This window comes from Apteryx rowi, unplaced genomic scaffold (assembly GCF_003343035.1).
Source record: "Apteryx rowi isolate R43461 unplaced genomic scaffold, aptRow1 scaffold_243, whole genome shotgun sequence".
Taxonomy (NCBI): Eukaryota; Metazoa; Chordata; class Aves; order Apterygiformes; family Apterygidae; genus Apteryx; species Apteryx rowi.
In genome coordinates, this window is record NW_020448786.1 from 289343 (window position 1) to 302147 (window position 12805).

Consider the following 12805-nt stretch of genomic DNA (forward strand, 5'->3'; position numbering starts at 1 on the left):
CGGGTCGGGCCGGGCCGGGCCGGGCGGACGGGCCGCGGCTCCCCCTCACCTCGGCGCGGACTCACCGCTCTCCCGGCCGGCCGCGGCACTGCCCTGGCGGCGGTGCGGGCACAAGAAGTCGCGAGCCGCCTCCAGGTCCTGGAAGTGGCCGAAGGGGACCAGGGTGCACGACATGGTGGTGCCGCCGCCGCCGCCGCCACCCCCCTCCTCCCGGCGCCGGCCGCCCAACCCGGAAATGGTCGCCGACTTCCCAGCCGCCCGGCGGCCTCCGCAGGGCGCATGCGCAGAGCGGGGACCGGCCGCTGGGGGCGGCGAGGACCCTGCACCGCGCGCCCGGGGCGGCGGCCRTGTGACCCCGGCAGCCGTTGGCGGCGGCCGTTGGCGGGGGGGGACGCGCCGAGCCGGGCTGGGCGGGGTCGGCAGTGGCGGGTCCTGCCCAGCCGGGGGGAAGGCATCCGCCGCGTGTGCGGAAGGGTCGGCTCCTGGACGTGAGGGCAGCGTTTCTGTCTGCTCTTCACTGTTCTGGCAAACAGATGCTTCTTGAACATGCCGTGCTGACAGCTGATCCACAGAGTCTCAAAGTGACCCCCAGGATTAGGGCGAAGGAAAGCGTGTGTGAGAAGAATACGAGGGGATGATTTCTGGGCCCCCAAGAAGCTGCCCCATTAGGAGCCCTTTAAAAAATTTTTTTTAATAAATCGTATTTTACGGGGCTTTCATTGTATATAAAATCCTGTTGCTTGTTGTCACACAAATGTCTTTTATGTGGTAGATAACAACGTTTGTGTTTCTTTAGTAGTGAAAAGCAGAAATGACTGCACAAGTAGTCCAAGTAAAGCATTCTTAAAGTACAGAGGCTTGGGGTTTTGATATAGGTTTTCTCTGGGTGGTGGTTATCTCTAAGACTGAACTCGTTTGCTAGGAGAAGTTTCATTCCAAACTGGAATCGCTTCTGGCTTGCCTGAAGGCACAGAGTGCAGCAGCATATAGCCTCTAGAAAATCTGTCAAATTTTCAAAGAAATTGGCTTTAACTGGCAACTTTTCAATGTCTTGAGCTGTACATTGTTTTGCAGCAATAATCAGAATCCAATAGCAGTCATGCCCTTAGCAACAGCATGGATGTTTGTTTTTGTATTTTAAAGCTATGGCTCCCCAGGCAATACACAGGTTAGACTTGAATTGAAGCAGATGAATAATGCTGTGCCTATTCAATACAGGGTTACTGAATCCTTTTTTTTTTTCTTTTTTTTTGTGAACAGGGATGAAATGACATGCTGTGTACCAGTGGGAAGGAAGTTCTTGGAAAATAAGGTCACCGTGTGGGAAAGGTTGAAAGCAACTGGTATGGAGGAATGGCTAATAACTTTGAAAAAGAAACTCTAATTAGGCATGTAAAGCCTGTGGAAAAAACATTTAATGACATTTTATATGTGGGACATATGCAAAGTCTCTAGTAATGTCAAGTGAATAAATACAGAGCACATAAGAAATTAAATTAACAACCAGGTTCATCATTGTTTAGTGATACTTTTATCACATTATGAAATTTTTCTTCTTTAGAGACTCTAATGAGTGTTGCAAGAGACTGTAATATCCCTATCAGATGTGTTGTACACAGAGAAGTCAAGTTACAAAAGTGCCAAGATACTAATTAATGCATAAAACAAGGTAATGAATAATTGAGTAAATGAATTGATAAATATTTAAAGACAGAGTTAAGCCCTGATGAACTCACCTTAATACCTTGTCTACTGAATTACCTTTTTTGTTGTACCTTCTGCAATACTTAGTAATTTTTAAATAATTGTTATAATTATTGGGAATCCATAAAAGAAAAATGGAAAAACTGTCATAAATATTAATCAAAGCTTTTGAAGCCATTCAGATAAGTGTTAATCTAAATACAAAATTACCAATACGTTTATGGTAACAGTAATACTTTGCACTTAGGCAGGTCCTGTCATTTGGACACCTTTATGCAGTTTACAGAAATTAATAGTTATGGCCGTTAGTGTTTTTCACTTGCAGAAATGAAGGTAATGAAAGATTAAGTGATTTGCTCAGGGTCAATCCACAGGTCTGTGGAGTGCTGTGAGTACAACTCTGCTTTCCTCCTCATCAGTGATACCTCCACTTGCTGTTTACTCATGCTAATTAGCATAAATAAATGTGATTATTGTATCGCATGTAGAGTCCTGAATTGGGTCTTTGATGATAAGTGAAAGTGAAACCGTCAACTTCATACTAGTTACAGCAGGTATTTCTATATTGTCATGTCAGCTTCACATAAACGATCGCCCTTCTCAAATACATGCATTTGGCTTCCAAGTAACATAGCCAGCACTCATGGGGAGAGAGCAAGAATTAGCCAATGTTCAATAAAAAGCAGAGAACAGGAAAGAGAATGCAGAGAATCTCAGTCAATCTGTCATGCTCGTACCATATTTTTCACAGCTGTTTAATCAAACATAAGCGCAGAATTGCAGCCTTAGATACCTGAATAAGTGGTGTCTACTTCAGGCATTCTGAACATCTGCAATTCCCTGGGCTTCAGTGGAACTTAAAGCACTATGTTACCTCTGAATATCAAATTGCATATTTATGTCCTTACATTAATTTAAACATGTATTTTTGGTATGCCCTCTAAAAGTACACTGCAAAAAGAACTGTGTATCTCAAAATGATCTGACTTGGGGTCTCTGTCTATCCAGTGGACAAGGCATTGAATTCTTTGTTCAGAGCTTGCACAAGGCACAAGGCAGAACTGGAGCAGGGCTAGAAGCATCATGATTCAATAGTGCTGTTACAAACAGATCTTGAAATTTAGTAAGTGCTGTATTTGAAGAACAGAGGATAAAAAGATGCCTTGGAGGACTAGATGTCCTCTTGATATTTCTCTCTTCCTATAAAATTACATTGCTTGCATGCAGAAAAATATAATTGAAGCCAGAAGTTGTGGAGGAAAAACAACATACCAAAGAATTTACTTCCATTTTGTCACTGGGCTAGATCTACTGACTCACAGCAATGGCAGGACAGGAGTGAAGACAGGGACGGGTGGACAGTATATCTCTCGCCATTCTGAGGTGGGTTAAGTCTGGATCTGAGCAACCTTTTTCCACCCTGCATGCTTAGGCAGGCCACAGTGGGCAGCTCCAGTTTAAATTTATCTACAACAGCCTGTAAAACTTTACAGAATTCCTGCTGTGCCTTGCCTCAAATTCATCCTTTGCAACTTGAGGTAATGGAGAAGGCATGAAGATTGGTGTGGCATTGACTACTCGAGATTTTATTCACAAATTTTTGTGATGAAGTGTGTGTAATATCCTGGTCTTCAATTAAAAAAAACCAAAACAACCCCTTCCCCCCAAACCCTAGATATAAACCAGACTTCTGTTTTTGAAGTATTGAGATTTTTAAGATCATCTGAAGCTTTTTTCATCATTGAATATTTGTGATTGATGCTGCCCTCTCCAACTCATAACTTTAGCATTTCTTGACTTTTGCCTAATGATGTGGTCTTAACAGAGGGGCAAAGCATATTCCTAGACACAAATACCTGTAGAGGATGACGAAAACCCTCAAAAGTTCTCTTCCTGCAGTTTCCTCTGGATTCTTTGGAAGGTAGTCCTGAGACAGAAAGGTAATCTGATTTCAGATTACCACACTCACTCCCCTCATTTCTGTGCTGCCAGGCTCTCGTACACAGAATATTGGTGCTCACCTCCCAACGCTCCAAAACATTCAATGAGCCAAACTCAGTAATTTCAGCTGCTGGTATCACCCGAGCCAGCAGATTATAAAGATGCTTTTTTTTTCCAGTTGCTTATGGTATATACTTTCATATAGGATATGAAAGTTCAGGATAACATTTTTCTAAATTATGCTTGGTGATAATTGTGTTTCTCACAACACCATTCTTCTGTCCATAGAAAATACACTCTTGCATTGTTATAACATACAAGTTATATATATTTACTTGTCAGATGCAGATTCTTAATACAAGAAAGGAAGTAAAATTGCATTCCTTGTTTAAATGTTAAAAGCCTCAACAATATTTTCTCATGATAAACCATGTTAGATGCACTGTAGGGCACTTGTGGGAGAGTAGATTTATATTTCAAATTAAATTTTAATTTTTCCCTTTTCCTTCAATTTTTTATTGAAATGATCTTCCATTGCATCTACTTTTTCATCATTAGTCTTTTGCTTGCACATCTTTTTTGCATGTGAATATGTTATTAATTTGGTAAGTGATTTGGCAGGAGAAGATACAACTGCATTTCATAAGCTCTGAGCAGCCGTTGGGCACTGGTGATGTAAACATCCACTGCATGTACAAATTTCCTGTGACTTTAGATGTGCATGGACAGTGTCTGCAAAATAATGTGTCTGCCTCCCCATGATATGTCCTTTGATAAGCAGTGTTTTCCATGTGTGATTGTACAAGCGAAGCCTGGGCCAAAGGAGTTTGTAGCTGCTGTCCCATGCTGATGAGATTTGACCTTTCTGCTATCCTGTTAAACATTATTCAAACAAAGAATATTCAAACTTTCTGATTGATTTTTTAAATTTTATCTTGCATCCAACTTCCAAGATATTTCTAGTCTTGCTTGTAGTTAATCACTGTTGTCACCTTTGGATTATCAAAGACATTATGTGAGGAATATATACAGTTCGTAGCATACAGAAATTTCTGTTTCAGAATATTCAAAATTGTGAAACCTACAACCTTGTGCAGTGCTACTTCTGTCTTGCTCAATTTTGGTGTACAAGCACTAACAAATTCTGTAGTTCATCCATCTACTAGCAGAGCTGGAGATCCTGTTGTTCATCTCACTGCAACATCTTGTACTTGTGCATCTATATGTACTAACTGTGATTAATCCGCCCTTCAAATGACCTCTTCACATTCATGTATTTGTTTTTCTTCTGACAGAAGATACATTGCACTGAGTATATTTTTACCTCACTAGAGCGTGTCTGTTACGATACAGGAAATTCCCCTTTGTCAGATTCATTGCTCCCCCTCCCTTTTTATCTAGTAGCATTCAAAAGTGCTATCAGTGTGCACATGCTGCAGATACTGAATCTGTGGTATTTTCTGTTCCCTCAAGACTTTGGTGGTAGCCAGTACTGGAATATTATTGTGGATCCAGTAGCCCTAAAAAGATAAAATTTTATATCCTTGTGTGATAGCAGATCAGTGCCTAGATCTTCTCAAGGTATATGAATTGCTTATCCTCCAAACTCATTCTGAAGGATGTCCACCAGCATCTTTGCATTGCCATTTATTCCACAGATGTCACATTTATGCTTTATACCTATGATAAAGTATTGTATATATTGTAAAATTTACATGAAGTCACCAGCATCATGTAGATAAAAGAAGCACTTCAACTTTCTCTTTTGTGACCTTTAAAAAATCTCTGTGGCTGAAAGATTATGGCATATAAAATGGACTCTGCTGAACCATACAGATAAGTCCTGCTGAAATATTGCTACCTTAGATGTAGATGGTTACCCTTCTGCCTAATGGAAAAGGGAACTCCTGTCAGAATGGGTATTTATGCAGTTTATCGCCATCTCAGGTCTGTAGGTACGGAGGAAAGAACTAATGCATACCCCTTTTCTCCCCTTTCAACTCACCTCTGCCATCTTGCTGATCTGTACACTCACAGAGTAAAACATCTGCCAAAGTGCCTGATCCACTGCTTACCCATAGGGGAAAGATATGATTCACACGCTTAAGAGAGAACTACAGTGAAAATGTTTCTATTACTTTGGACTAGCACTAAATTAATAAAACAAGGTTATGCATATTCCTTCTTGGTACCATTTGGGCTTATGTGAAGTTATAAGAGTTGGGATTTGATTAATTGTAACACATGCTTAATGCTTAATAATAAAATATCTCAGATCTGTACATAAGCATCCAAAACATACTCTGTAGTGTGCACTTGATTCCTGTGGTGAGCCAGTTTGTTGCTCCAAAAGCCTGTTCTCGAAATGAAAGCAGACCCTGCCCCTCTGAAGTATCTGCCAATTTGTAGCAGTATGATGTGCAGCTTCAAGTCCTAGAGGGAGACAATCTGTCTTGATCCTTCTCACCTTCCTGGGCCAGACTACCACTCACGTCCCTGCCTGCCTGTTATCTGTGCATGCACAGGGTAGGTGTTGCTAAGCAACTGCGCACCAGACATGACAGGCTGGTTTTAAAATGGAGAATTAACTAAATTAGTCTTGATGAAGACAAGATACAGCTGAAGATCAGGCAGGAGCAAGGAAAAAAAAGAAAGAAAAAAGAAAAAGCTGTGATTTGCACTAGAGAACAAAAGGTGTCCAAAAAGAAAGGGGAGTTTTGAAAGGAAAGAGGGAATCATGTTATGTGGTGCAAGTGGAAGCAGTATACAGAGAATTAAGCGTTCTTCATGCCCAGCACTGTCTCTGTATTTGTACAGCACATAGGATAGCAAAGCTCCAGATCTTCAGGACACTATCATAAGACAAACAAGTTAAAAAAAAAAAAAAAATGCCACAAAACATTCCCCTTCCACCTTTTTGGTTACAGTTTGAATACAGATTCACAGCCACTTCTAATGCACGATAAGGGATATGGAAAGATGTGAGGGAATTAAACCGTTCAGTTCTGTGTGCTGGGGAATCACTGTCTCCATTGACTCCCAAAGCCAGCCTGGTGTGCGTGACATCAAGCACGCAGCAGCCTTGGGTGACCGTGCAGGAGCAGAGAGGCACAGTGAATGGAGACTCAACATATTTTCTTCTAACCCTAACAAAGTGACTATTGGCTTAACGCTCAGAGCGTAAAGAAATTTTCTTTCAGTAAGGACATTCTGTGCTGAGGGTGGCCAAATTTCACTCTTTTGTACTGCCCAAGTTCCCTGACCTCAGAATCCAGAGCATAATGTTCCATGAAAAGGCACATCAGCTATTAGGCTCAATATCTTACAGTATTCTTCTAGGAATATAAGGGCAAAGCAAACAATGTACAGCCTTTTCTGAGCATATTCATGTTTTGTCATTAATTGCAAGTGTACTTTTTCCCATCTATGTTCCCTTTTCATGAATATCTCAGTAAATAAACTCGCATGGAAGAATATTTTTAGAAAAAAAATGCAAATATTGAAGAACACTGCCAGGAAAAAAAATGTATTACAACTATGACTCTACCAATTTATACCCCTCCAATCATGGAACATATGTGTCCTCCACTGTATTTTTGATCTAGTCATGACAAAGCAATATGAATAAGAATTCAAATTTTGAATATTTAGACTAGGCAATTTACAGGCCAAGAATTCCTTGTTACTGTGAGGTTGTGAGTAATTCTGAACAAGCTTAATACAATTTTCTGGTGTTCAGAACACCCTAAACAGAAGCACAGAGAAATAAGTAAAGTGACTGCTTTTTGTCAGTGCAGCTTTACTTGTAGTGGATATCAGTCAGTCATTCCATTTCTCTCTTGGTTTTAAAAGACAGCAGTATATTTTAAGAGATCTTAGTTCACAAATATATCTCCAGACAACTCTCGGACACTATTTTGAGTTTTACATAAGCTTCTTTAAATGTAAGATATTTAAACCATATAGGCTTATTCAGTGGCAGAGTCCAATGGAGATGGATTTCTTAAATAATTTAGATCCCTGAAATACATTATTTTGTTTAATTTTTTTTTATCTTAGTACAATGCTGTATATCTGGGTTTTCAGCACGTAAGTTAGAACTCTCAGGAGAGGTGATTAAAAGTTACAGACCTCTCTTCTGGTTTTGGCATTCTTAAGAATAGAGCTGACATATCCATAGATTCTGTATCATTACTACTTTGCTACTATGCTATCAAGCAAGCAAAAATACTTATTTCCTGTATTTGAAGTTCATCTTTTCAATGTCTTTATTCGTTAAGTGAGACTTTGATGTCACAGATCTGAGAGAAATATGAGGTAAAGGATCGGAAGAGATATAAACACTCAGAAGAAAGGATGCCTACTATTCATGATTCTTGATAAGAGAAAACATGAATGTCAGCGAAGCAAAATAACATCTCTGATGATGAGTTCAGACTGCCATCTGGGGGACTTAGGACTGATAAATCTGGCTGAAGGGCTAGAAATTTAGCCTACATGGTGGGTTTAGCTGGATACGTTCCATTTAACAGTCGTCAAAGCAATCTTTGCCAATATCTTACCCAGTGAATTTTCACTGAGTTGTTTAGTTTGCAAACTCTTGCAAACCTGGCCTGATTCCTGCAGATAATGTGTCTGACAGATCTGAGTACTTGCAGAACGGTTTTGATGAATAATTTTCTATCTACAAGCTATTCACAGACTTCCCTTCAATTTGTTCATGATCTGTGACTGGTCACTCAATTTACACAGGATTTTTTTTGAGGGGGTGTTTTGATTGATTTGTCACTGCTGAGACAAGACAATCTCTTTGCATCTTTGCTTCCCTCTTTCTTAAAGCACAATAACAGTAATACAAAATCATCCTAAGTCCCTGGATGCAAATAATCATTCTCCTTTTATCATTCTTGAAGCAATTCCCSTAGTCCTGATAAAACTAGGATTCCCTATGTCTCATCCATCAGCTTAGCAAGGGTTTCTAGGTAAAAGTCTGTTAGACCTGAATCCAGTTATTTTCTGCAGTAGCTTAGGTGATGACATAAACTGAACAACAGCATGTAAAACAGTGGCTATCACAGATTCCTCTGTGCATGCTGTATATAGATGTTAGCAGGCTGAGACTGAGTAAAAGCAGATCATGAAGAAACATTTATATAGTGTGGTTTTGAGATTTTCTGAAATAAATGCATCTGTTCAACAGTCATTGGGCATATTTTCCTATACATAGACAAATCTCAATCGTATCCGAGTAATCGTACTCGTAAGAGAGTAGATGGTGACTACTCTAAACTAAGAGAAGTATATCTTAGGGATGTAGTACACAATGCTATCTCTGTTTTCTCTTCCATGTTTCTGCATTGATCTCCAGATTGCTTCATTTTTTTTCTTAGGCAGAGGAAGCACCTTCAGCAGGAAAAATAAAAAATCCTCGAAATTCCCTCACCCTCAGAATAATCTCTTTTTTTAACAATTACTCATGTAAGAAAGGGCATATCCATGCATATACAGAGGGATACAAATCTACAGTCAGCACTCAAAAAGACCCTCAGTTATTTTAGAAAGGAAGATTTGTGGCTAGCACTCTTGACTCTTTAATCCATGGCACAGGTTATTCATGACCAGAGCAGAAACTGGATTGGTATTACCTATGATTTTAAATAGTGTGGATTTGGTAGGTATGACTGGACTTGCAAATTGGATTAAGGCTCTAGATATAACATTTCTACTGAAGTACTTTTTCCATCATCTGAAGTTATAAATCACATCAAAATCAGAATGCCATTCATTAAGGTGTATTTAAAAATCTGTAAACATGTTTTCTCAAGGGGTAAGAGACCAGTAATTTGTCTTTTATATTCCTAAATAAGGATGCCAGTAGATAACTGATCTGATTATACAATCATGGAAAATAATTTCTGTAAAGATATGGCCAATTTACATCCTGTGATCATCTATTCAGTTCAGTGGAATTTCACTAAGTTGTCTTATTCCTAAATGTAACTCAAAGAAGTAGAGAAAAGGTTTTGAAGACAAAAGTCACTCTCATTTTTGTGAAAAGACATAAAGAATAGGAACTTCTATAAATGCCTCTGGCATTATGTCTGTCTGCACAAAGCAAGTAGCTGCATATTGCTGAGCTAGATTACAGGGTTAGAAGTCCAGATCTCAGGTATAACAATATGAAAATCAYGTGATTAGGGCCTTCTGAGAGAAATAAACAATCCCTAGATAGGAAAGGGAGGCAGACCGGCTGCCAGCTTTAACCTCTAATTTAACTTCATAGTGCCATGGGCTTGTGAGATTGGCCTGTGTCGCAAACACTGCGTGTTCCAGCAGGCTAGCAGCTAACCCAATTAGCGTTAGCTGTTTTGTTTCTAAAACTGGATCTGAAATATTGGGTGACAGTCCTATGCAGCTGTATTATTTCAGCTACAGTTCTCCTTCAGATCTGAAGACCTAGATAGCATGAAAAATAAATTCTCAAAGAAATTATGTTGGCAGGGAAAGAGTTTCTCTTCCCACTTTCAGACTGTCTACACAGGAGAACAGAGTGAGATTGCAATACTTACATAAATRGATTTCTAAGCTGTCCTTTTAAACAAATGTTTAGAGATGATACAGTCAAGATATACCTATTATACTAATTTCAAACTATAAAGAAATACTAACCTCCCTTTTATGTGACTGTATCTGTATAGGTTTCAGGAAAAAAAAATATTTCCTGTGTTTCTTATTTATGATGTTATCCAGAACAGTATTACATTTGCATGAAGTGGAAGCAAACTGAAAATCTAGCACAGAAGCCTATTCACAATTTCATCTCGGAAATTACAATAATGCTTTTTATAAATCATCCATGCATTTGTAGGGGAAGATGTCCCCAGTTCTGTAGCATGGATATCGATACTTTCTATTTTTTCATGGATTCAGGAAGAGAATATGCCTTTGAAATTTAGTTTTGGTTGTTACAAATACAACTGCAGCTATGATTCACTCAGTAGCAATTAGACTTAAATTAGAAAAAAAAAAACAAACTCAGAAGACCCTTTCTTGCCTAGTACAGTTGTTTTGTTTTTAAAGTGGTGGTGTTGGAGGGAAGAATCCAAGCTACAAATACTGATATTCCCTTTAGATCTCTGGTGGCTGAGTGAAATCAGCCGGAGGATTGCTGGGGGGCAAAACCGCAGCAGGAACTCACAAGCTTGCATTTTGTCTTCTAAAGCTGTTGTGACTTGAAAGAAATCCACACTTCCAGAGTTACAGGAGACAGCAAGGATTCAGAGCGGTATGTGGACCTGTCTGTGCTAGTTTACTAGTAAATAACAACATGTGATTCCTATGTATTGCTGTTAGAGGGCAGCAGATATTGTAAAAAAAGATCTCAGGACACTGTGTGACCTCATTCTGCTACATCTCTGTAGCATCCTTTCCACAATGGGAAATCTTCTATGGCAGGGAAGTATTACACAGCACCCATTTCAAACCTTATTTTTAGTCAGTTATTTTTTAAAGTTTTAACTGTTCAGGCTAATATTTTCCCTGCTCCTTCTTTCTTTGCTCAAGCTTTCTTGAGAGTTTGAACAAGGTTTTACAGCCATTTTCAGGATAAAAATTAATGAAAAATCTATCACTCTGCCAATGCTAAAAGTATTCTTACCACATATTCCTTCAAACCATGTAATGTTTCTAAGGTTTGGGGGGTGGAAATTGATTTTTAGAAAAGTGTAATGCTGGAGTGTGGAGCTTTTTGATATTTTTATAAACATGCCATGTTCATTTAAAAATTTATAACACAGTCCTTTAAACCTGTTCAATATCTGCTTTTTAATCTTCCAAATATTTCACCAATACTGTGCAAATGCCTGAGGCTTTTACTGTAGCCTCTTCATCAGGATACCTGCATGGCCTTCTCCTTCTTCTGCTCTCACCACAATATCTTTAGTCTCAAAGGAAAAAAAAAAAAGGCCTAGGAGTCTGGAAACCACTACTTCAAGTTTCACCTCTCTCAGTGACTGCTTTTAATAATGTTGTAACTTAATAATTCTCACTGTTAAGCAAACCCATATATCCTGACATAGAAGACCATCCTGTGACAGCTGAGTTCAGTCCTGCAGATTCCATTGCCCAGCATACAGACCGTATCTTTAACTTAAGTTCTTGTCCATTTAGCTACACCACTTTCCAAAGGAAATAAATTGTCTATAAGCTTAGCTCTGATAGCTATAATTACTACTCTAAGGAAGGCATTTAATTTGTTCCTCTGGATTTTCTGTTTAAATAGCAGAAAGTTCTGACCAGAGCCTTCAAAATACTTTCTTTCTAAAGAAGTGTAGGATCTCTCTTTTATGATGTAATGCAAAAAAATGGGTAACAGCTTATTACTGTTACTGGCTGCTTGAACTCAAGAGCCCAAGAAATCTAATTCATGAATCTAGGAGTCACTGTTGTCATTCCACATCAGTGTCATTACAGATAAAAATTATGGAAGTTCAGTTTTTCAAAGATTGTCCAGGCAACAGCATCAAGATCAGGCTGTTTTTGTTTATTACTTTAAAAATAAAATCAAAATATCAAACACGAGATATTTGGAAATGCTGCAATCAAGATTACAGCCCAGAGTTGCAAGCACAGTTCTCCCTATATCTCGTGACTCATCATCTGCCAACCATCTTTTGTGTATGAGGCAAGGATCCTACAGAAACCAACCTCATCTTGAACACATTTCTGCCACACTCTGTCTCTCCTGTGTATCTGAGAGTACAAGTGTCTTCTGGAGACAGTAGAACTTAATTATGTAGTTTGTATTGCAATGCTCACATGCAAGGGAGAAGAACCGAAGCCGCACATACAGCCTTAATTTTGGCACTTCTGACTTGACTTTTAAACGGTTTTGAAACAGTCTTTGGTAGGTTATATAGCAAAGGCATATAGCTAGGAATGTTAAGACAGGCCAGGTAAGCAATGGTAATGCTATAATCTTATTACTTCTCTGCTGTATATGTAATTATGGTCATCTCTAATTACACAGTCATAGGCTAAAGTAATGTGACACAGTATGTGTTTTCTTCCCACAATTTTATATTCTTCATTATGTGGCTGTGGGCAAATCCTCTAATCTATCTGTGCTGAGTAATGGCTTTTATTAAAACAAACAAACAAA

At 39.1% G+C, this 12805-nt stretch overlaps 1 protein-coding gene and 1 long non-coding RNA gene across 5 annotated transcripts in view; one reads left to right on the forward strand and one right to left on the reverse strand.

Moving 5' to 3' along the window:
- Positions 1 to 296, reverse strand: part of RAB3GAP2 (RAB3 GTPase activating non-catalytic protein subunit 2) — a 53246-nt gene extending 52950 nt beyond the window's left edge. For 2 of the 4 annotated variants that reach the window (XM_026066568.1, XM_026066570.1), the window contains exon 1: positions 50 to 296. In XM_026066568.1, the coding sequence (XP_025922353.1) occupies positions 50 to 281 (232 nt within the window). In that variant the 5' untranslated portion in view covers positions 282 to 296. The remainder of the gene's footprint in view (positions 1 to 49) is intronic. The other 2 variants (XM_026066572.1, XM_026066571.1) reach the window with 1 other exon arrangement.
- A 151-nt stretch (positions 297 to 447) lies between these two features.
- LOC112966454 lies at positions 448 to 1669 on the forward strand. The gene is made up of 2 exons (XR_003253608.1): positions 448 to 615; positions 1261 to 1669. It is a non-coding gene; the product is annotated as an uncharacterized LOC112966454 (long non-coding RNA).
- Positions 1670 to 12805: the final 11136 nt, after the last annotated feature.